The 24,893-nt window shown below is 44.8% G+C and overlaps 2 protein-coding genes across 2 annotated transcripts in view; one reads left to right on the top strand and one right to left on the bottom strand.

The window, feature by feature from the left end:
- Nucleotides 1-3,786, top strand: part of bnip3 (BCL2 interacting protein 3) — a 16,194-nt gene extending 12,408 nt beyond the window's left edge. The window contains exon 6 of the mRNA XM_080541805.1: nucleotides 2,215-3,786. Coding sequence (XP_080397931.1) covers nucleotides 2,215-2,260 — 46 coding nt within the window. The 3' untranslated portion in view covers nucleotides 2,261-3,786. The remainder of the gene's footprint in view (nucleotides 1-2,214) is intronic.
- A 2,316-nt stretch (nucleotides 3,787-6,102) lies between these two features.
- ppp2r2d (protein phosphatase 2, regulatory subunit B, delta) lies at nucleotides 6,103-24,162 on the bottom strand. Its single transcript, XM_080541804.1, has 10 exons — nucleotides 23,966-24,162; nucleotides 18,494-18,574; nucleotides 15,033-15,130; nucleotides 14,387-14,552; nucleotides 13,746-13,858; nucleotides 13,211-13,388; nucleotides 11,072-11,236; nucleotides 9,640-9,809; nucleotides 8,033-8,124; nucleotides 6,103-7,101 (listed from the first exon to the last, which is right to left on the bottom strand). Exons 1-10 carry the CDS (start codon nucleotides 23,970-23,972, stop codon nucleotides 6,822-6,824), a joined length of 1,350 nt encoding a protein of 449 aa, XP_080397930.1. The 5' UTR covers nucleotides 23,973-24,162; the 3' UTR covers nucleotides 6,103-6,821.
- Between the last annotated feature and the right edge of the window lie 731 nt (nucleotides 24,163-24,893).

Genomic DNA, 24,893 nt, shown 5'->3' with positions numbered 1-24,893 from the left:
AGGGGGGGGGGGTTGACAGGGAGACAGGGCTGGGGTGCATTCTGTTATAAAGGTACCAGGGCAGGGGGGGGGGGGAGACAGGGAGACAGGGCTGGGGTGCATGCTGTTATAAAGGTACCAGGGCAGGGGGGGGGGGGGGAGACAGGGAGACAGGGCTGGGGTGCATGCTGTTATAAAGGTACCAGGGCAGGGGGGGGGGGGTTGACAGGGAGACAGGGCTGGGGTGCATTCTGTTGTTATAAAGGTACCAGGGCAGGGGGGGGGGGGAGACAGGGAGTCAGGGCTGGGGTGCATTCTGTTATAAAGGTACCAGGGCAGGGGGGGGGAGACAGGGAGTCAGGCTTGGGGTGCATTCTGTTATAAAGGTACCAGGGCAGGGGGGGGGGGGAGACAGGGAGGCAGGGCTGGGGTGCATGCTGTTGTAATAAAGGTACCAGGGGGGTATTCCATCAACGTCGCTAAAGGAAAATCCAGGCTTATTTTTGAGGAAGTCTTAGCAAGACTTATCAAAATAAGGCTGGATTTTCCTTTAGCGACATTGATGGAATACCACCCAGAGGACTGGAGGTAATAATAATAATAATAATAATAATAATAATAATAATAATAAAATAAATTAAAATATAATTCATACAGCGTCCAAAGATGCTTTACAAAAATGAAGTGAATGAGAGGTGAATGAAACAGCTGATCACAGTGAGTTTTATCACAGAGCACATCCATATATGTATTCTAAAATCTCTGGTGACAGGAATCAGAAATCTCTGCCACCGACGTCCTGAAGTGTATAGTCTCCTTGTCTTATGGTTTATTGAACCCAAGCCTCTAGTATCCTTTTGGTAAAAACGACATGAAGCTGCGTGTGTTTAACAGTGCTTAACTATGCTAATCCTTATACACGACAAAAGAAAACATTGTTTAATGAATAAAAGGATTAACATAACCACATGACACTTTGTCAGCATAGTAAATCAAATATTACACAACTAATTAACGAAAAGAAAATAACTTAAATAAGATATCTTTCATGTTAAATCAACTAAATGATCAGGTGCTTAGGACATTAGAACCTACCCATGGGACCTCTCGTGGTAGACTGAGGGGAACAGGGTTTCCCGCCCCAGATCTACAGGGGCACAGGGGGCGGTCCACAGGTAAAGACAGGACATGACAAGTGGAATAAAATATCAATATGCTACATAAGTAACAGTATCATAACCGTAGTAACAACATCGTATCAACCTGTTTTTAGGTCGAGCATTGTAGTGTCCTTACTGAAGTCATTGAGGAGAAGTGGGAAGTCGCATCGGTGCTTTTGGGAGGTCAATGACAGAATGCCCATCAGGGTCTGACGCCCCCCCCGCCCGCCCGCCCGCCCGCCCTACCTCAGAGGACCAGCTAATCAGGTCACAGTCTGTCTGTGTGGGACTAAATGGTCACCCCCCCCCCCACACAGTGATATTTTAGTAACATATAAATAGAGGTTGATATATTTGTGAGTCCTATTTTGGTTCCCTTTCCTCCCACCCATCTCCACCATGTCTACGTGCGGGAGAGAGAGCACACACTCACAGTGGACGTGCGAGTGACTTTGCATCCTCCAATCAGATAAGAGTGTGGCCCCCCAGATGCCTGATGTCTTCCTGGTTTGCTGCTGTTTTAAGAACGGTTGATCCTCTCCAGTACAAAAGATCAAACTCTGGAGCTCTCTGAGTGCTTTAATAATAATCATAATAATAATAATAATAATTCATTGTATTTATATAGCACTTTTCCGGGGCTCAAAGACGCTGACAATATGGAAAAAACAGAAAACACAGAAACAACAAGCAACAGATAACATGAGCTCATAGAACACAGAGTTAACGAACAGGCACAGGGAACAATTAACACAGCAATGTCCAGGGGGGGAGGAGGGGGGTGGGGTGGCAGGGTTAGGGGAGATGGTCAGGGGTAGGGAAGGTGGTATGCATGGGAGAACAGGTAGGTTTTGAGGTGGGATTTAAAAGTGGAGAGTGAGAGCTTTATACACTAGACTAGGTCATGTGGATTGGAAAAATCGGAGGCATTTGCTGGTTTTTGTTTGACCAAAATGGCACCGTTGACAGACCAGTGAAATAAGAAACGTTTTTTACAACAGATAAAGAAAAATCCGATATTGACGTTCTTACATGTCCTAATATGTTGTTCCTCCTCCTCCTTCTCTGCATATAGCATGTATATCGGACGACGTCTTACTACCTCCACCAGTACCTTCTAAGGGACACACAGGACTGGAAGAACACTGTTTTCTGCACCAAACCGCTGCTGCTGGGCTTGAAGTGACGCTTTTGTAGTTGCAGATAGGCATGGTCATGTGACCCCCTCCCGCCCCCCCCTTTTTTCCTGGCAGTCAACCACACTGCCTGTAACCCCCTGTGAATTCTCTCCCCCCTCTAGTTCCCTCAGTGCTGCTTATAAAAATGTGTTTCCGCTGGGAAAAAGTTCTGAAATTATTCTTCAGTGTTCTCCTCTGTGTCACTGTGTCACTGTTTTTTTCTGGGGAGTAGGCGGGCGGCCATTCTAGGTTCCCAGAGGTATCATCATCGTCATCGTCATCTTCATCAGCTAGCTGTTGCTGTGTCACTATCAGGCTGTGTTGTCCTTCTCTCATCGAGACAGAGCCGAGGGGTCTTTGAGACGAGGGAACGTTCCAGAAACAAGTGCAGTTGAATCGCCAATGTCATGTGTGTCATGTGAATGAATATGGGAAAAGAAAGAAAGAAAGTAGGAAAGAAAGAGAGAAAGAGAGAGAAAGGAAACTGTAAGTTGTAAATGGGAGTGCTCTCCTGCTTTCCCCTCCAAGCAGTAGTTTGCTGTATCGAAGGGAGCATCCAATCAGAAATGATCAGACTGACTGGTTACGAGGCCTTAAGGAAAAGGGTGTTGGAAATCAAACGTTTTTTTGGTTGAGCCCAGTTTCTAGAAAAACTATCGGGAGATACGTTCATATTAATATATTATATCTTAGCGTGCATTCGAGGAACCTAGATTTCGCCACGTTATTTCAAACAGAAGTTTGTAAGTAAGCTCTAAATCTGCCGGGACAACGTGTTAGGACAGTTTGCTTTCTGTATTATTCTCTCAGGATCATGGTTTTTCAAAGATAAACAAATGTCACACATTCACTGGGTCTGAATGTTACGCTGTAGGTTAGGAAGTGGTACCAAAACAATTGGTGGCAAGTTCTATTGCTTGCCTTGTGACGTGGAGGCGGTATGTAGCTGTACTAAAGGTATTAATGAGAATTTGAAAACACTAACCACTTTTGTATCGTCACTTTATGAGGCTACATGTTTTGCTTACATGTTTTATATTGTCTGTATGTATTACTCATTTTCGGGTGACTCTTTAATCCAAATCATCCGACCACCATACATTGAAAATCAAAATCATGTAAGGAAAGGGATTTGTCAGAGCACATTGTACGACTTTGAGGGAAAAACATTATTTTGCCTTATGTCTCGACTAAATTATGTTCCAAAATCTTCTCAGTATCCTCAGAGCGCAACAGAATATGTTGTTGGAGATTGGAGAGAGCAACGGAGTGTTGAGCCTTCTCTGGTGTTTTGTGATGACTTATTATATTCAAGAGTATGAATTTGAGTTTGAATGGAAAAAAGGGATTTCCACTCGTAGATTCCAGCATTTCTGCATGTATTGTAGAGCTTCTCAGCATGTCAAGTGTATATGAACTGTTTTGTATGAACAGTGTGAACTTTAACTGAACATTAAAATGTTCCTTCTTGAAAATATTCAGTTTCTGTTTCTGTGTCATCATTCAAAATTAGGTCGGCAAAAAGTAACACTAACTGTGCTTTACTGTTTTAATTTACTTTTCTTTTTCCTATGAAATGATTTCCTATGAAATGATCATCATCGAACTATAAAATTAATCATACAAACATGCACCATACACACACACGATTTAAAAATAATAATAATAACATACTCTCATTCCAGTGAACACAATTAAAATTTATTTAACTTTGGTCAAAAATAATCAAACAAATGTATACATTGATTTGCACAACGTTAGCATTTTTATTCAACAAGGAAAAGGGTCAATGAAAAGACTTAATTGAACCCCCTCAACTTCCTGGTTTTAAAGAGCATCACAACCAACTATACAACTGTTGTACTTCTCAACCTTAAGATTATGTTTCGTGATTTTTTTTACTTCAGCAGCCTTTTAGTGCTGGGGAATAGTGTGTGTGTGTGTGTGTGTGTGTGTGTGTGTGTGTGTATGCTGGGGAATAGTGTGTGTGTGTGTGTGTGTGTGTGTGTGTGTGTGTGTGTGTGTGTGTGTGTGTGTGTGTGTGTGTGTGCTGGGGAATAGTGTACAACATACTGAGTGCAGCAGAACACATCTAGTGTTTCCTCTTGGACATCATGACGTTTCCCAGTAAACAAAGAGTCCAACAGACGTCCTCAGGGAAGCCGGAATGTGGGTTCAGAGGACGTCTTTCTGGGACGTCCAGATGACGTCTTATATTCTGTAGTCCATAAGACGTCCGAAAGACATCATCTGGACATCCTAGAAAGACGTCATCTGGACGTCCTAGAAAGACGTCATCTGGACGTCCTAGAAAGACGTCCTCTGAACCCACATTCTGGCTTCCCTGAGGACGTCTGTTGGACTCTTTGTTTACTGGGTTGTGCTGAAGTCGCCTGGGAGGACCTGTATTATCCAGCTGTTCGCAGGGAGGCCCTCAGCACGCGTGGGACTCTAGACAGCGTCTAGATAACGCCCCCTCCCATCCTAAACCAACCCCTCGGCCCCTCACCCTACCCTAATGCCTGGACACTGATGTGTAGATCTGAACGGATTGGACATACAGGCGTGTGGGGGGTGATGGTATTCGTTATGGTAGTTATGGCTTCATTTGGCCAGGTGGAATTTCATCCATATCGTTTACACTTATTTTGCCAATCCTCTCAAATCTAGACGTGCACAATGGTGGGAGTAGGGGGTTAAGGGTTGGTGTAGGATGCAGCAATCTTACTTAGCCGGCTTTGCTGCAGACTACAGGGTCCTGAATGGAGAGGTCCAGAGAGAGAGAGGGCTACCAGTGGCAGCACTTACAAGGACATGGACATACACAACAAAGTAGAGTGGTCTTTAGAGAACATCTTGGGTGCTGTACGAGACCACTTAACCACCCCCCCATGTTACACTTGCAAGGTCCCCCACCCCCCAAAGAGTGGAGAGTATGTCGGCTGTAGAACCATCTGTATACTAGGTATTTTCATACTGGGATTGCAATTTTGTTGGATCAGGAGTTTACAGTACTGACTTTTAGCATAACCGACAACATGATTCTGGTAAGCTGAGAGGAGTTAGCTACATCACAGAGAACCACAGCCCGAATCGGGTGCCTTTTTCAGGTAGGTCAGTAGAATGACATTTCACATTTCTCATTTTGCCATTTTTGACTTTTCTTCAATGTAAAACAACATGCAAAATAGAAGAAACAGAAGAAGAAAGAAACCGATACAGTTGAAAATGTAAAAACACATCTCTTTGTAGTTTTTGTTATTTTTATTAAGTGGTTTGACACCAGACGGTGTGGTTATATAGATACAGTCAGTGAGTAAATGTTATTTTTTATGCATGAGAGAAAAAAAAAGAAAAGAAAAGAAAAAAGGAGAAAAGAAATAAACTAAAACAGAAACAAACTGTCCACTGACCAGACATGACCTGCTGTGAGAGATGCGCAGGTCCGAACACAGGCCTGAAGAGAGAGACCAGAGGGGAGGAATGTAGTCAGGCAATCGACAAGCGAAAATTTCGTTTCTTCTTCTAAAAAAAAAAAAGAAATGTTTCTCAAAAAAAGGCCCAGATTTACAGTAAAGAGACATTTTCTACATTTTCCGACAACAAAATGAACGTAATTCCTCGGGATTCCATAATTTTGGTCGTCAAATCATCATCATGATCATCCAAAAAAGAAAGAAAGAAAGAAAAAAAAAAAAGAAAAAAAAAAGGCTCAGACTTTGAAATAAATACACCAAACTTTTTTGACATTATTTTTTTTGGCCTCTTTTTTTTGTTGAGTGCTGTCCATCGATTCTGCTGCTGCGGTTTAGAGGCCCTGTCCTGGTGTAGGACCTTCCGTCCTATTGTGACTGAGGACTCAAAACAAACACCTTTATAGTTACTCTCTAGAGAACAACGCTGTCTGTCTGGAGACTCCGACGGCTACACATCGAAAACAAGTGCGTCAAATTTTCTTCATGAGGAGGACAACAAGGCTGTTGTTTCTTTAAACAGATTTAACGACTAGGCTTAAAGGGAGACTCTGCGATGTGTCGTCGGGCGTCACGAGCGACCAGGGGTGGGGGGGGGGGGGGCCCGCTTCCTGCTTACGGACGTCTCGCCTCTGGAGAGCGAGAGAGTGTCGCCGAAGTCGCCGCTGCTGCTGTCGTCATTGGCTCGTCCATGATTCGCCCCCTAGCCTCGAGGCTCCGCCCCCGTGTGTCAGACAAGAGCCAATGACAGACAGCAACCTCCGGTTCGAGGCGTCGTCATCGTCGTCGGACGCCTCGAAAGCGGGAAGTCAGTCGCCACCCCCCCGTCGCGCGTGACGACCGTTTCACGTTTCAGCCGAGTCTGCCTTTTAACTATGCAAAGTACACGATTTCTGTCCGCGGTACAGTGGCGGGGAGGAGGAGGAGGAGGGGCAGGGAAGGGAAGTGGAGTCGGTTGGTAATAGGGGTCGTTGTTTTTTTTTCTTTTTCTTCTTCTTCTTCTTCTCTTTCTTTTTTTTTCTTCTTTTTTTTTAGTTGATCTTGTCCTGGAATATATACAGGTTGTTGGTGGCTGCCACGGCGATGACGTTCTCCTTGGGGTGCCAGGCCGTGTGCAGGATCTTCTTGTTGAAGTCCAGGCTGTCCACGCTGATCTCGTCCTTCTTCCTCTTGCCCCCCGTGCACACCTTGCGGGGCTTCAGCACGGCGCGCGGTTTACTGTTCTCCCGCGATGCCTCCAGCGTGACGTCCCGCCGCGTGTTCCGGTCGAACATCCGGAAGAAGTTGTTGTAGGAGCCCGTCATGATGGCACTGGAGGAGGAGAGAGAGGAGAGAAGAGAGAGAAGGGGTGAGAGAGAGGAGAAGAGAGGGGGGTGAGGAGAGAGAAGAGAGGGGGGTGAGGAGAGAGAAGAGAGGAGGTGAGAGAGAGAAGAGAGAGGGGTGTGAGAGAGAAGAGAGAGAGAGGAGGAGAGAGAAGAGAGGAGACAGAAGAGAGAGGGGTGAGAGAGGTGAGGAGGAGACAGAAGAGAGGGGTGAGAGAGACAGAAGAGAGGGGTGAGAGAGGTGAGGAGGAGACAGAAGAGAGGGGTGAGAGAGACAGAAGAGAGGGGTGAGAGAGACAGAAGAGAGGGGTGAGAGAGAAGAGAGAGAGAGGAGGAGAGAGAGATGAGGACACAGAAGAGAGAGGGGTGAGAGAGGTGAGGAGGAGACAGAAGAGAGGGGTGAGGGAGACAGAAGAGAGGGGTGAGAGAGAGAAGGGAGAGGGGTGAGAGAGAGAAGGGAGAGGTGAGGAGGAGACAGAAGAGAGGGGTGAGAGAGACAGAAGAGAGAGGGGTGAGAGACAGAAGAGAGGGGGGTGAGAGAGAGAAGGGAGAGGGGTGAGAGAGAGAAGGGAGAGGTGAGGAGACAGAAGAGGGGGGTTGATTGTTGAGGATGACTGTTAATGCTGTACGTTTTGTGTGTTTGTCTCTCTGACTCTGTTCTGTTTGTCCCATCCCCATGTAAAGCGACCTTGGGTTTGTTAAAGGCGCTATATACTGTAAATGTAAGTTATTATTATTATTATTATCATTGGGATCTGGAGTAGGGCTTGTTGAAAAAAAGCTCAATGAATTGAACTGTGCAGAGGTTGCAGAGATGGGAATCAACTTCTGTGGTGGGTTCTTTCATGATACACTACTACGTCTGATTTAAAACGCACGTAGTTTTTCCATGTGGATGTGGCCAGAGGTGTTGAACTGACCTGTCGGAACCGTTCCAGCAGCACTCGAACTTGTCGAAGATGCAGTCGTTCTCGTACAGCGAGCAGAGCTTGCTACGTAGGTATTCGTGCACCTGGAAATGAACCAAATCAAAGACATAAAAACAGGAGGAAAATGTAAGCAATCACAGAGCACTGGCATAATGGGAAAACACATCTAATCTAGCCAACTGGTGTAGGAAACAGCCCCTGTTTGTTTCCCAATAGGCACTCAGCCATAGACTGTGCAGTAAGAGGTCATCACATTTGACAGACAGACAGACAAAGGCCCTGTTCCAATACTTGTATCCTAAAATGTATCCTTCTTCCTCACTGATCTGACATGACGTGATAGATGAAAGCAAAGAGATGACAAGCTAGCATGGACCCAATACACTCGCATTAGATCAGTGGCTACATCATTTCGAGGGTATTGAAAGGGGGACAGTAATAATAATAATAATAATAATAATAATAACTTTTATTTGTATAGCGCTTTTCCTGCAAACGTTGCAGCTCAACGTGCTCCAACCATTATATAATCATAATTATTATTTTATTTTTTTAAGATGGGTTTTTAGTCTTGACTTGAACACATCTGCTGAGGTTGCATCCCTAATGTAAACTGGCAGTGCATTCCACAATCTGGGTGCATAAAATGAGAATGCAGCCTCACCAAATCTCTTCTTTTGTACATGTGGTACACAGAGAAAACCAGCGTCAGAAGACCTGAGAGCTCTATTGGGCTGATATGCTAGCAGAAGACCTGAGAGCTCTATTGGGCTGATATGCTAGCAGAAGACCTGAGAGCTCTATTGGGCTGATATGCTAGCAAAATGTCTTTCAGATATTCTGGTGCTGTGCCAGTGAGAGCCTTATAAACAAGCAGAAGGGTCTTGAAATCTATTCTGAACTTAACAGGACAATTTAACAGGACAACTTAACAGGACAACTTAACAGGACAACTTAACAGTAGCAGGACAATGTGAGGTGAAACCAGGATTCCCACTCCTTCTGAAACATCAAATTCAAGCACCTTTCAAGCACCTTTCAAAGACTTTCAAGACTCAATTCCCTCAAATTCAAGGACCCAACACAACATAGTTTGAAACAGAACTAGTTTACGAGCTACGTATTTAAAAAAAAATATATAGATAAAAAAAAAATAGAGATAGAGAGAGAGAGGGGAATTCAAGCACTTTCAATGACCCATGTCTATTTTCAAAAACTTTGAAGACCTTGATTTTGTTTTGGTCAAATTCACAAACTTTCATGGATTTCAAGGACCCGTGGGAACCCTGCTAACAGTAGCAGGACAGTGTGAGGTGGAACCCCAGCGTAACTGGTAGGTCTCTACAGTAGGAGAGTGTGAGGTAACAGCAGCGTAACTGGTAGGTCTCTACAGTAGGAGAGTGTGAGGTGTAACACCAGCGTAACTGGTAGGTCTCTACAGTAGGAGAGTGTGAGGTGTAACAGCAGCGTAACTGGTAGGTCTCTACAGTAGGAGAGTGTGAGGTAACAGCAGCGTAACTGGTAGGTCTCTACAGTAGGAGGACAGTGAGGTAACAGCAGCGTAACTGGTAGGTCTATTGGAAGGGGTAGGGTATTACCTGGTAGGTCTCTACAGGCCGGTTCTCCATGTTCAGGTCCCACACCTTCACAGAGAGGTAGTCCCTGGTCATCATGTAGCGGCCGCTGTGGCTGAACTTGACGTCAGATATGGAGGAGATGATTTCAGAGAAGAAGGACCTGCTGCTTGGGTCCTCTGGCTCCTCGAAGACTAAAAGAGGAAACGGATGAAATCAGTTTTTGAAATAAGAGAAATTCTACAGGGATGCAAACTGGTGATGGCCCCAAAAAGAAGGTGACAACATTTGGTTTTGCATGAAAACAAAGAACATTTATGAAAATTGCTGACCTATTTTGAGGTTAAAAACAGCTAAAACGGTTTGCACCCCTGATTCTAGGGGGAAAAAAACAGTCATGCTAAACAGGCCGTAAAATATCTCAATGACAGTTGTCCTGCCGAAAGCTGAGGGCATGAGATGCATTATGTCATTCTGTCAGCGACGTGATAAGCTTGCTGACATTAAAACAGACAAAAAACTATTGGGAGAATAAAGAGGCAACAGAATGGCGTTTTCGGGGCCAAAAACATTGTCCTTACGATCGACAATAACCTAATATTGTGAACTAACATAACATACATAACATCATTTTAGTTGACGCTTTTATCCAAAGACTTACATTGCAGTGACTACATACATTTTTCGGTATACACCAGCGAGAATCGAACCCACAACCTAGGCGTTGTTACTAGGTAAGGTGGCTTGGTAGCTAGCTAAATGCATTTAGATGTACGGTTCTCAATCAATCAATCAATCAATCAATCAATCAATCAATCAAAATAGCACATTTAAACATGACACTTGTCAACCAAAGTGCTTTACAGTAAACATACTCAGGGTATATACAGGAATCTTGAGGTTAATTTCAATACCTTTCTAAGACTTTTTAAAGACCTTGTCAATATTTTTCCAGACCTCACCACCACTTCGAGCTGTAACCGTTCACATCAGTGACACCTTTAACTTAACAGTTTTAGTTTGGAATAGACTAGACCTCTATCGTACAACAGAATTTCTGGTTCATCTTAGTTTTTTAATAAAACTAATACTTTCACGAGTATTTACTAAAAGTTTTAGGACTCAAACTCTTTGGACAGAGTCTAATTCAGAAAAATACCTACAAAATTCAAGACCTCAGAAAATTGTGAAAAGACTTTTTAATACTTATTAAGGGTCTTGATTTTCCCCAAATTTATTTATCAACTTTTAATACTTTTCAAGACACCGCGGATACCCTGAGTAAACATACTCCTAAAGTACTCCTAAAACAGACAAACAGAGGAACAGAACAAGACGTCAAAACAAACAAGGCAGGAGTCAGAGTGAGTCAGGGAACGCTAGGGTTCTACCGTTGGAGCCCCAGGGGGCCGTGTGTTCCGTGTGTGTTCCATGTGTTCCGTGTGTTCCGACTCACATTTGCTATGCCTATCGCAGAGGGCCGCGGCGCGCGTGTCACACAGGCGGATGGTTCCCTTGCTGCTGCTGTAGACGAACACGTTGCACTGGTGCGGGTGGCACTCCGCCGCCGTGATCACCTCTGTCAGCTCCTCCATGTTGGCCGGCTTTATGTCTACAATGTCTGGAGGTCACATGGTCAAGGAACGGCACACTGACACACACAGACACACACACATAGGTAGATGACAGACACACACAGACACACACATAGGTAGATGACAGACACACACAAAGACACACACATAGGTAGATGACAGACACACACACACACAGGTAGATGACACAAAGACACACACACATAGGTAGATGACAGACACACACATATTGGTAGATGACACAAAGACACACACACACACAGGTAGATGACAGACACACACACACAGGTAGATGACACAAAGACACACACATAGGTAGATGACACAGACACACACACAGGTAGATGACAGACAGACACACACACAGGTAGATGACACAGACACACACACAGGTAGATGACACAAAGACACACAGGTAGATGACACAGACACACACACAGGTATGACAGACACACACACAGGTATGACAGACACAAAGGTAGATGACAGACACACACACAGGTAGATGACACAGACACACACAGGTAGATGACACAAAGACACACACACAGGTAGATGACACAAAGACACAGACACAAAGGTAGATGACAGACACACACATAGGTAGATGACACAAAGACACATAGGTAGATGACAGACACACACACAGGTAGATGACACAAAGACACATAGGTAGATCACACAGACACACACACATAGGTAGATGACAGACACACACACACAGGTAGATGACACAAAGACACATAGGTAGATGACAGACACACACACATTGGTAGATGACACAGACACACACACACAGGTAGATGACACAGACACACACACAGGTAGATGACACAAAGACACACACACAGGTAGATGAGACAAAGACACACACATAGGTAGATGACAGACACACACACACAGGTAGATGACACAAAGACACACACACACAGGTAGATGACAGAAACACACACATAGGTAGATGACACAGACACACACACACACACAGGTAGATGACAGACACACACACAGGTAGATGACACAGACACACACACAGGTAGATGACACAAAGACACACACATTGGTAGATGACAGACACACACACAGGTAGATGACAGACACACACACAGGTAGATGACACAAAGACACACAGGTAGATGACACAAAGACACACACACCGGTAAATGACACACACACACACACACACACAGGTAGATGACACACACACACACAGGTAGATGACACACACACACACAGGTAGATGACACAGACACACACATACACAAACACACATAGGTAATAATAATAATAATAATAATAATAATAATAATAATAATACATTAGACTTATTATATAATAGCGCTTTTCTAGACACTCAAAGACGCTTTACAAACTGAAAAGATCGAGTAGTAATAATAAAAAGAAACCAAAAGGTAAATAGAAGAAAGTATAGGGGCCTAATTGAGGTAGTGCTGGGGACACATGGGAAGGGGGGAGGGGGAGAGGGTTAACTGGTGAAGGCGAGCTTGTGAAGAGGTGGGTTTTGAGGGCCTGTTGAAATGTTGGGAGGGTGTTGGCCTGTCTGATGTGGTTGGGGAGGAGGAGGGCGTTCCAGAGGGACGGGGCTGCGGCTGAAAAGGCCCTATCACCCCAGGTCCGGAGTTTGGTCCTAGATGTCGCAATACACATCCAGGCACAGCACAGATACAGCACACATATAAAGCCAAATAGACACACACTAGGGGTGGGCATCGACGATCGATAATTGATCGATAAGGATCTTGGTCGATCACAAAATAAAACATTTGGTCGATCACAAAAAAAAAAAAAAAAAAGTTTTTTTTTTTTTTTTGTGATCGACCAAATGTTTTATTTTGTGATCGACCAAGATCCTTATCGATCAATTATCGATCAATTATCGATCGTCGATGCCCACCCCTAACACACACGCAGACACACAACAACAACAAAAAAACCTTGATCTATGACTTTGAAATGCCTTGTTTTGTCGGAAAGGATACTAAAACTTCTATCTGTGATTTCTAAGTGCCATAGGTTTATTCTAAGATCGTCTGCGGAAAGGTATGTTTGGTGATCGCTATTTACTGAAATGGAATTGATGTGATATGTGTGTGCGTTTGCAAATATCCGCCGCGGGCTGGCCTCCACCATCAGGTCCATGGGCATCAGGACAGGCACCTGCCAACGACACACACACACTGCTTCATCACACAGGTTCAGGGTTAACGGTTTTCGACATAAACGGTTGCCCGATTTTCCCGGGGCAAGTAAAACATTTGCCGGGTTTGTTTGCGCGACAATCCTGGATACATCGGTATGCAGGAAGAACAACGGACGGCGCAGGCGCCAGACCAGACTAGATGATCGTGGAGTGAAGATATTATTAAAGCGTACGTGCTGATCGACAGACAGGTGGACAGGCGCGTACGCTTTAATACTATCTTCACTCCACGATCATCTAGTCTGGTCTTGCGCCTGCGCCGTTCGTTGTTCTTCCCCCAATACACAGATCCAGGATGTCACAACGACACGTACCCGTAATGAAGTGATTCGAAACGGATCTCTCAGTCTTCCGTCCTCGTCTTTCAGGTTGTAGCCCTCCGCCCTTTTGTCCCGTTCGCTGATCTTCCAGAGTTTGATGGTTTTGTCTGTGGAAGACGACATCGACTTCAGCAACAACATATAGATGACCTCGCATCTGTGTGAGACTGTCAACTCAACTCTAAGTGTGTGTGTGTGGGGGGGGGGGGGGGGGGGGTGTCAGAGTTATGAATGGCAGGAAGTGTTCTGTAAGAGATGGGACACATTATCCGTTTATTTAAATAAATAAAAAGCTTGGGGGTGCTGTACTTTCACCTGAGTCATAATGGTAAATGGACTGCACTTATATAGCGCCTTTATCCAAAGCGCTTTACAACGGCCTCTCATTCACACATTCACACACCAATGGCGGGCAAGCTACCATGCAAGGCGCCGGCCCGCTCACTGGGAGCAATTTGTGGTTCAGTGTCTTGCCCAAGGGACACTTCTTCGACATGTGGCCAGCCGGGGCTCGAACCGCCGATTTGCCAACCTTGCGATCATTAGACGGCGGCTCTACCTCCTGAGCCACAGCCGCCCCCACAGCCGAGTCGATGGACTGGAAGTAACTGTGAGACGGTGGGCGTGTGTCTTACCGTTCGTGGAGAGCAGAAAGTGAGCAGCGTTTTGTTGGGGTAACCATCTTATTTTGTTGATTTTCTCCTCGATTTCTAAGCTTTTCAAATAGTCAAACTCTGGTTCGTGACTCTGGAAGGTGCTGTACACGTTGTACTCTCCTCTGGAGTGCGGGCGGTTTTTACTCTGAAATAAACAAAGGAGGAAGAGCAACGATATCAGTGGGCCGTTATGCCAAAGACCACATTACTGTACCTCTCTCACCAATGGACCTATCGCTAAGCCACGCCCCAAAATAGAAATTGTCCAATCATATCACAGCAAAAGTCACTACAGGCAGAAAACTTGGACAAACAACTCTCTAATATCTGATGGTGAAAAGCTTCTCTACGAAATATTCTTGTCATCTTTAAAAAAACATGTCTATTACTTGCTGTGGTAAATCAGAAATCAGAAATTTGCCAACTCCCGCCATTGTAAGTCATTGAATGTCATTCAGTCACGGTCGGTCGGTCAGTCAGTCAGTCACTGTGAGTGAAGCGTTGTTTGTTTGTCTGTCCGCGTTTTCAAAAGGGGGCGTGGCTTAGCGGTAGGTCCATTGTAATTTGGATATTTATATTTAAATCCCTGCGACTGCAAGTATGGTCGATTTGAAGATTAACTGACCTCTTGCTCCCGTTGAAATATGACGACTCTGCCTCCTTTGTCTCCTGTTGCTAGCAGTTCTCCAGAATAGTTGAATTCCACTGTTGAGATAATGTCCGCTAGGAGAGAAACAAAGGTCCAAACCGATTAGCACAACCTTTTATATGAACATGGTCACATTTCCCTCCCCAACCACATCAGACAGGCCAACACCCTCCCAACATTTAAACAGGCCCTCAAAACCCACCTCTTCAAGCTCGCCTTCACCAGTTAACCCTCTCCCCCTCTCCCCTTCCCATGTGTCCCCAGCACTACCTCAATTAGGCCCCTATATTATAATATAACATATTTTGTTTCTTTTTATTATTACTACTCAATCTTTTCAGTTTGTAAAGTGTCTGAGTGTCTAGAAAAGCGCTATATAAGTCTAATGTATTATTATTGTTATTATTTCTAAACATGGTCAGTGTCATTGATGACCAAAGGCTGACATAATGGGAGACTCTTATCAACCTTGAAATAATAAGAATGAATAATATGCTCACATAACTTCATAGCAGCTACCCTAGCCAACACCACACCCCATCACTCCCAACACCACATCTTAACTATATTACCCACAGGGTGTTTCCAATAACACTGTTGCTGCAAAACAATTATATTTAAACAACCTGTGCACAGAAAACCAAAGCTCAGTCATATTCTGACAAGTTATACTGAAAAAGAGGTGGTTGACTTGTGACTGTCTTGTATTTGTTGCTATAGTATAAATGAAAGAAATATGGTAGTGTAAACATCATACTGGCTGGTTCAGAAACCTTCCTGAGGTTACAGGAAGACAGTTGACGCCATACTCCATTCAATAAAATGTCTGTCTGCTTTGTTCAAGACTTGACCAGATGTACTAGGTAAGGTGGCTTGGTAGCTAGCTATTAATGCATTTAGATGTTAGCTAGCTAACTTGAGCTATCCAAGAAGGTCACACCCCTGTCTGTATTCCCGGCATTAGAAAAATAATATGCACACAAAAGCTGCTACAAATTACTAAACGATGACAAATAAATGAAACAGAATGTAGGCTAGTAGTACCGGTACTCATATCGGGATAGAAGCAGTGCACAGATACTTTAAAAGACAGAACAGTGACCATTATTAGGCTACTAGACACATCTCAAACTGTCATGCCTTCGTTCACTGACCATGGTTCAGCATGGGGCCGCCCACAACAACAGACATTAATGTGATGATCGTCGTAACTTGATCATGAAAAAAAGATTTGGCCAACTTGCGTTTACGACACCAAGTCTTTTGATTCGGACACACTCAGAATATGGTACAGTGGTTGCCAGATCGGGCTTATAATTCCCGCCCAACGGGGCTACTTATGATCACACCGGGCGGCTTTTATACTGCGGTTTAGGCTGGAAAACAATCCCATCTGGCAACACTAGGCTGCTGGATACAGGACACGGGACACATACAGGTGGGAAGGAGGAGGTCGGAGGTCAGGGGTCACAGAGGACCACAATCAGGTACTACAACAACAATAGCAGAACGGGTCTATACAGTCGGACACGCTCGATCGATCGGTCTCAGGGCAACAACAACATCACGTAAGTGAGCTTGGCAAAACTGCCCAGAGTGACACTTTACTGGCCTTCACACACACACACAATCCTGCGTGGGTCAGCGACTCACGCAGCAGACAGAAAAAAAACAATCATTAAAAGGCCCTCGGTTAAGGAATGACGCTGACATCAGGGAAGTGCAACCAGCGGTGGCAGATTAGAGCAAAGAACCCCTTGGTGAAGGAAGGGAGGACTGCAAGGGAAGCTGTTTCGTTGCGGGTCTGGAGAGAGAGCCAGGGAGCTGAGACCACACAATGCTCCCGATTCGCTCGATCGTTCGTGGCATATCTGCAGGATGACTGGGCCGAGACGCCTCCTTTTCTCTCTCTATTGCTGGGGTCTCTTCCTTTCAGCACTACATCTCGCACAGGCACCTGGGTTATTTATAACGCTGTCGCCGCCGCTGTGCTGAGGAGCGGAAGTGGGGCGGCGTGCCAGCTGACAGCACAGCATCAGCCCTATCCTGCCCTTTCTCCCCCCACCACCATACACACACACACTGACTCCTCCATCAGCCCTATCCTGCCCTCTCTCCCCCCACCATACACACACACACTGACTCCTCCATCAGCCCTATCCTGCCCTCTCTCCTCATCATACACACTCCTCCATCATCTCCATCCTGCCCTCTCTCCTCATCATTACACACTCCTCCATCATCTCCATCCTGCCCTCCCTCCAACCACGATACACACATCCTCCAAACATCAATACTCCACAACAAAGCCACTTTCACCCTGATGATGCACAAAAACACCTATCCAGAATACATCAAGTTCAAAACTTGCAGTGCATTTGCAGACAGTGCCCTTGAGACAGAAGTGTTGTGGGTGTGTAGCAGCCAGGCTATCCTGACTAGCAGACAGACCCCCAGTGGATGTCTGGTCGGCTGCTAGACGGAGAGAGTCAGGAGAGATGTGTGTCAGGGCAGCTAAGAAGACACCACCCCCCCCCGATCAAACACCTCCAGCTGGGGCCAGCCACACTAACATGTGGGAGCAATCATGATATCAACCAATAGCAGAGCTAGGCTAGCGACAAAATCAACAGTGCTGCTTTTCAGGGGTTGTGTGTCTCTGGTTTTCTTTCCCATCCACGGCTGACATTGAACGGTTTACCTACATCTACAACAACATGTCTGTTGCCCCTTAAATCATGATCGTGTTGGGCTCAAGGCTTCACGGCTCGGACATGTCTGTCCAATGGAAGCGACTAGGTGTTATTGATATGACAACATGACTTCATCCAACCAGCTTAGCTTTGCAAACTAACTATTCAGTTGATCAGCTGTCTGAGGTGCTTTTTACGAGGTAACGTCAGCTAGCTGGCTGGCTGGCTGCCTCGGCAGACAATGTTAGCCAGCTTACTTAACCAGCCAAGCTAAAAGCTAAAGCGATCGTGGTGTCACGCCTTTTACAATCCGACCAACCTCACCAATGCCCTGCGATGATCAAACCCCTAAAACCCCCTAACCCAGTACTCGTATATCTAACGCAACGTTAGTTAGCCAGTTTAGCCAGCTAGCTCCTGCCTAGCAAGCTAACACCTAGAAGGTAACACTAAGCTGTCTGACGTTAGCAGTACTAGCCCTGGTTTAGCCCTGGTTAGCCCTGTCTTGGGTCCAGGCATGCATCATGATCATGTGGAGTGTTCTACTGTCAGTGTTCTACTGTCAGTGTTCTACTCTCCAGGCATGCATCATGATCATCCCCCCCCACCCCCCTGGACCGATCGAGGGTGTCTAGCTCAGTAGCTCCTCTTTCCCACAGAAAACAAAACACACCTGTCATCGTACTGAGATAAATAGACATGTTTTCCTCCATTTGAGAGAAAGCAGAGAAACGCAAACCTTACCTTCCGCCACATCCTCGTCCACGGCTCCCTTCACCTGAGAGAAGCACCACTGGAAGTCGTTCCCTCCTCCTCCTCCGACACCTAGGAGACGACAGGACACGTTGGATCTGCCGGCCGCTGCTAAGACGTTACTAAACAGGCTAGTGTTGGCTAACATCTCCTCTGGTCCTAAACGTTACTAAACAGGCTGCTGTTAGCTAACATCTCCTCTAGTCCTCTAAGTACACATAGGATGAACTGTTACTGTAGTTTTCAAATGTGACCGTTCGCTATCACACTATCTAACTAACACTTGAGCAGCTGTGGCTAGGAGGATGATAGGAGGATGTGTAGTTGACACACACACACACACACACACACACACACACACACACACACACACACACGTTCGGCTAGGTTGACTGTTAGCTTGGGGGTCTACAGTGTTCTACTGTCAGTGTTCTAGTCTAGTGTTCTACTGTTCTAGTCTAGTGTTCTACTGTCAGTGTTCTACTCTACTGTTCTACTGTCAGTGTTCTACTGTCAGTGTTCTACTGTTCTACTGTCAGTGTTCTACTGTTCTACTGTCAGTGTTCTACTGTTCTACTGTCAGTGTTCTACTGTTCTACTGTCAGTGTTCTAGTGTTCTACTCTAGTGTTCTACTGTTCTACTGTCAGTGTTCTACTGTTCTACTGTCAGTGTTCTACTGTTCTACTGTCAGTGTTCTACTGTTCTACTGTCAGTGTTCTACTGTTCTACTGTCAGTGTTCTAGTGTTCTACTCTAGTGTTCTACTGTCAGTGTTCTACTGTTCTACTGTCACTGTTCTACTGTCAGTGTTCTACTGTCAGTGTTCTACTGTTCTACTGTCAGTGTTCTACTGTCAGTGTTCTACTGTTCTACTGTCAGTGTTCTACTGTCAGTGTTCTACTGTTCTACTGTCAGTGTTCTACTGTTCTACTGTCAGTGTTCTACTGTTCTACTGTCAGTGTTCTACTGTTCTACTGTCAGTGTTCTACTGTCAGTGTTCTACTGTCAGTGTTCTACTGTTCTACTGTCAGTGTTCTACTGTCAGTGTTCTACTGTCAGTGTTCTACTGTTCTACTGTCAGTGTTCTACTGTCAGTGTTCTACTGTTCTACTGTCAGTGTTCTACTGTTCTACTGTCAGTGTTCTACTGTCAGTGTTCTACTGTTCTACTGTCAGTGTTCTACTGTTCTACTGTCAGTGTTCTACTGTCAGTGTTCTACTGTTCTACTGTCAGTGTTCTACTGTTCTACTGTCAGTGTTCTACTGTTCTACTGTCAGTGTTCTACTGTCAGTGTTCTACTGTCACTGTTCTACTGTCAGTGTTCTACTGTTCTACTGTCAGTGTTCTACTGTCAGTGTTCTACTGTCAGTGTTCTACTGTTCTACTGTCAGTGTTCTACTGTTCTACTGTCAGTGTTCTACTGTTCTACTGTCAGTGTTCTACTCTAGTGTTCTACTGTCAGTGTTCTACTGTTCTACTGTCAGTGTTCTACTGTTCTACTGTCAGTGTTCTACTGTCAGTGTTCTACTGTCAGTGTTCTACTGTTCTACTGTCAGTGTTCTACTGTCAGTGTTCTACTGTTCTACTGTCAGTGTTCTACTGTTCTACTGTCAGCGTTCTACTGTTCTACTGTCAGTGTTCTACTGTCAGTGTTCTACTGTTCTACTGTCAGCGTTCTACTGTTCTACTGTCAGTGTTCTACTGTTCTACTGTCAGTGTTCTACTGTTCTACTGTCAGTGTTCTACTGTTCTACTGTCACTGTTCTACTGTTCTACTGTCAGTGTTCTACTGTCAGCGTTCTACTGTCAGCGTTCTACTGTTCTACTGTCAGCGTTCTACTGTCAGTGTTCTACTGTTCTACTGTCAGCGTTCTACTGTTCTACTGTCAGCGTTCTACTGTCAGTGTTCTACTGTTCTACTGTCAGTGTTCTACTGTTCTACTGTCAGTGTTCTACTGTCAGCGTTCTACTGTTCTACTGTCAGTGTTCTACTGTTCTACTGTCAGTGTTCTACTGTCAGTGTTCTACTGTTCTACTGTCAGCGTTCTACTGTCAGTGTTCTACTGTTCTACTGTCAGTGTTCTACTGTTCTACTGTCAGTGTTCTACTGTTCTACTGTCAGTGTTCTACTGTCAGCGTTCTACTGTTCTACTGTCAGCGTTCTACTGTCAGTGTTCTACTGTTCTACTGTCAGTGTTCTACTGTTCTACTGTCAGTGTTCTACTGTTCTACTGTCAGTGTTCTACTGTCAGCGTTCTACTGTTCTACTGTCAGCGTTCTACTGTCAGTGTTCTACTGTTCTACTGTCAGTGTTCTACTGTTCTACTGTCAGTGTTCTACTGTTCTACTGTCAGTGTTCTACTGTTCTACTGTCAGTGTTCTACTGTTCTACTCTAGTGTTCTACTGTTCTACTGTCAGTGTTCTACTGTCAGTGTTCTACTGTTCTACTGTCAGTGTTCTACTGTCAGTGTTCTACTGTCAGTGTTCTACTGTCACTGTTCTACTGTCAGTGTTCTACTGTCACTGTTCTACTGTTCTACTGTCAGTGTTCTACTGTTCTACTGTCAGTGTTCTACTGTCAGTGTTCTACTGTCAGTGTTCTACTGTTCTACTGTCAGTGTTCTACTCTAGTGTTCTACTGTTCTACTGTCAGTGTTCTACTGTTCTACTGTCAGTGTTCTACTGTTCTACTGTCAGTGTTCTACTGTCAGTGTTCTACTGTTCTACTGTCAGTGTTCTACTGTTCTACTGTCAGTGTTCTACTGTCAGTGTTCTACTGTCAGTGTTCTACTGTTCTACTGTCAGTGTTCTACTGTCAGTGTTCTACTGTCAGTGTTCTACTGTTCTACTGTCAGCGTTCTACTGTTCTACTGTCAGTGTTCTACTGTCAGTGTTCTACTGTTCTACTGTCAGTGTTCTACTGTTCTACTGTCACTGTTCTACTGTTCTACTGTCAGTGTTCTACTGTCAGCGTTCTACTGTCAGCGTTCTACTGTTCTACTGTCAGCGTTCTACTGTCAGTGTTCTACTGTTCTACTGTCAGCGTTCTACTGTTCTACTGTCAGCGTTCTACTGTCAGTGTTCTACTGTTCTACTGTCAGTGTTCTACTGTTCTACTGTCAGTGTTCTACTGTCAGCGTTCTACTGTTCTACTGTCAGTGTTCTACTGTCAGTGTTCTACTGTCAGCGTTCTACTGTTCTACTGTCAGCGTTCTACTGTCAGTGTTCTACTGTTCTACTGTCAGTGTTCTACTGTTCTACTGTCAGTGTTCTACTGTTCTACTGTCAGTGTTCTACTGTCAATGTTCTACTGTCAGCGTTCTACTGTTCTACTGTCAGCGTTCTACTGTCAGTGTTCTACTGTTCTACTGTCAGTGTTCTACTGTTCTACTGTCAGTGTTCTACTGTTCTACTGTCAGTGTTCTACTGTTCTACTGTCAGTGTTCTACTGTTCTACTGTCAGTGTTCTACTGTTCTACTGTCAGTGTTCTACTGTCAGTGTTCTACTGTCAGTGTTCTACTGTTCTACTGTCAGTGTTCTACTGTTCTACTGTCAGTGTTCTACTGTCAGTGTTCTACTGTCAGTGTTCTACTGTCAGTGTTCTACTGTTCTACTGTCAGTGTTCTACTGTTCTACTGTCAGTGTTCTACTGTCAGTGTTCTACTGTTCTACTGTCAGTGTTCTACTGTCAGCGTTCTACTGTTCTACTGTCAGTGTTCTACTGTCAGCGTTCTACTGTTCTACTGTCAGCGTTCTACTGTTCTACTGTCAGTGTTCTACTGTCAGTGTTCTACTGTTCTACTGTCAGTGTTCTACTGTTCTACTGTCAGTGTTCTACTGTTCTACTGTCAGTGTTCTACTGTTCTACTGTCAGTGTTCTACTGTTCTACTGTCAGTGTTCTACTGTCAGTGTTCTACTGTTCTACTGTCAGTGTTCTACTGTTCTACTGTCAGTGTTCTACTGTTCTACTGTCAGTGTTCTACTGTTCTACTGTCACTGTTCTACTGTTCTACTGTCAGTGTTCTACTGTTCTACTGTCAGTGTTCTACTGTTCTACTGTCAGTGTTCCATTGTTCTACTGTCAGTGTTCTACTGTTCTACTGTCAGTGTTCTACTGTTCTACTGTCAGCGTTCTACTGTTCTACTGTCAGTGTTCTACTGTTCTACTGTCACTGTTCTACTGTCAGTGTTCTACTGTTCTACTGTCAGTGTTCTACTGTTCTACTGTCAGTGTTCTACTGTTCTACTGTCAGTGTTCTACTGTCAGTGTTCTACTGTTCTACTGTCAGTGTTCTACTGTTCTACTGTCAGCGTTCTACTGTTCTACTGTCAGTGTTCTACTGTTCTACTGTCAGTGTTCTACTGTCAGTGTTCTACTGTTCTACTGTCAGCGTTCTACTGTTCTACTGTCAGTGTTCTACTGTTCTACTGTCAGTGTTCTAGTGTTCTACTGTCAGTGTTCTACTGTCAGTGTTCTACTGTTCTACTGTCAGTGTTCTACTGTTCTACTGTCAGTGTTCTACTGTCAGTGTTCTACTGTTCTACTGTCAGTGTTCTACTGTCAGTGTTCTAGTGTTCTACTGTCAGTGTTCTACTGTTCTACTGTTAGTGTTCTACTGTTCTACTGTCAGTGTTCTACTGTTCTACTGTCAGTGTTCTACTGTTCTACTGTCAGTGTTCTACTGTTCTACTGTCAGTGTTCTACTGTTCTACTGTCAGTGTTCTACTGTTCTACTGTCAGTGTTCTACTGTTCTACTGTCACTGTTCTACTGTTTTACTGTCAGTGTTCTACTGTTCTACTGTCAGTGTTCTACTGTTCTACTGTCAGTGTTCTACTGTTCTACTGTCAGTGTTCTACTGTTCTACTGTCAGTGTTCTACTGTCACTGTTCTACTGTTTTACTGTCAGTGTTCTACTGTTCTACTGTCAGTGTTCTACTGTTCTACTGTCAGTGTTCTACTGTTCTACTGTCAGTGTTCTACTGTTCTACTGTCAGTGTTCTACTGTCAGTGTTCTACTCTCCAGGCACCCCCCCCCACACACCCCCCCCCCCACACACACACACACCCACACACACACACACACACACACACACACACACCCACACACACACACACCCACACACCCACACACCCACACACCCAGACACCCACACACACACACACACACACACACACACACACACACGTTTCAAGACTCTTAGCTGTTAGCTTGTCCTGCTAGCCTACAGGGAGCTAGGTTGACTGTTAGCTGCTAGCTTGTCCTGCTAAGCCAGGGAACTCGGTTTCAACTTAAGACTCTTAGCTGCTGTTAGCTTGTCCTGCTAGCCTACAGACAGCTAGCCTACAGGGAGCTAGCCTACAGACAGCTAGCCTACAGACAGCTAGCCTACAGACAGCTAGCCTACAGACAGCTAGCCTAGCAGGGGTGTTTAGGCCGCTCCCCCCCCCCAGCCTTACCTGCCATTGCCTCTTTCTGCAGCAGCCCCGGCGTCTCCACGTGTCTCCTGAGCGCAGGGTGAGTGTGGATGAGGGTTAGCGGGGTTAGCGGTGGTTTTCGGGTCAGGTGGACAGAAGGAGACAGAGAGACTCGTGTGATAATAAGAGAAGAGGGGCTTCCAGTTCCACAAATGCACCGTGATTTTTTTCCCCCTATCCAAAATGGCGCACGTTGACATGACACAGTGACGTCATTTAGACGCTTACGCACGTCTTGTCTGCGTCGCTCGGCGTGCGAGCTGCGCTGTCTCTGCGCAGCTGCTGTTGACATGGCTGGGGCTGTGTTCGGAATAGCGTACTAGCATACTGCATACTAGCATACTCAATGAGTATATACTGCATACTGCATACTAGCATACTCAATGAGTATATACTGCATACTGCATACTAGCATACTCAATGAGTATATACTGCATACTAGCATACTCAATGGGTATATACTGCATACTAGCATACTCAATGAGTATATACTGCATACTGCATACTAGCATACTCAATGAGTATATACTGCATACTAGCATACTCAATGAGTATATACTGCATACTAGCATACTCAATGAGTATATACTGCATACTAGCATACTCAATGAGTATATACTGCATACTAGCATACTCAATGAGTATATACTGCATACTGCATACTAGCATACTCAATGAGTATATACTGCATACTGCATACTAGCATACTCAATGAGTATATACTGCATACTAGCATACTCAATGAGTATATACTGCATACTGCATACTAGCATACTCAATGAGTATATACTGCATACTGCATACTAGCATACTCAATGAGTATATACTGCATACTGCATACTAGCATACTCAATGAGTATATACTGCATACTGCATACTAGCATACTCAATGAGTATATACTGCAGGACC

Source organism: Nansenia antarctica, assembly GCF_963989245.1.
Source record: "Nansenia antarctica genome assembly, chromosome: 11".
In the NCBI taxonomy this organism is placed as follows: Eukaryota; Metazoa; Chordata; class Actinopteri; order Argentiniformes; family Microstomatidae; genus Nansenia; species Nansenia antarctica.
This window is presented reverse-complemented; position numbering and strand designations above follow the sequence as displayed.

Bases quoted from the DNA above. Each gene is read 5' to 3' on its own strand.
- ppp2r2d (XM_080541804.1), bottom strand. The intron at 13,389-13,745 runs GTACGTGTCGTT...TGTCGTTGGCAG, and splicing joins TTCGAATCACTTCATTACGG to GTGCCTGTCCTGATGCCCAT. The intron at 8,125-9,639 runs GTAATACCCTAC...GTTCATTTCCAG, and splicing joins GGCCTGTAGAGACCTACCAG to GTGCACGAATACCTACGTAG.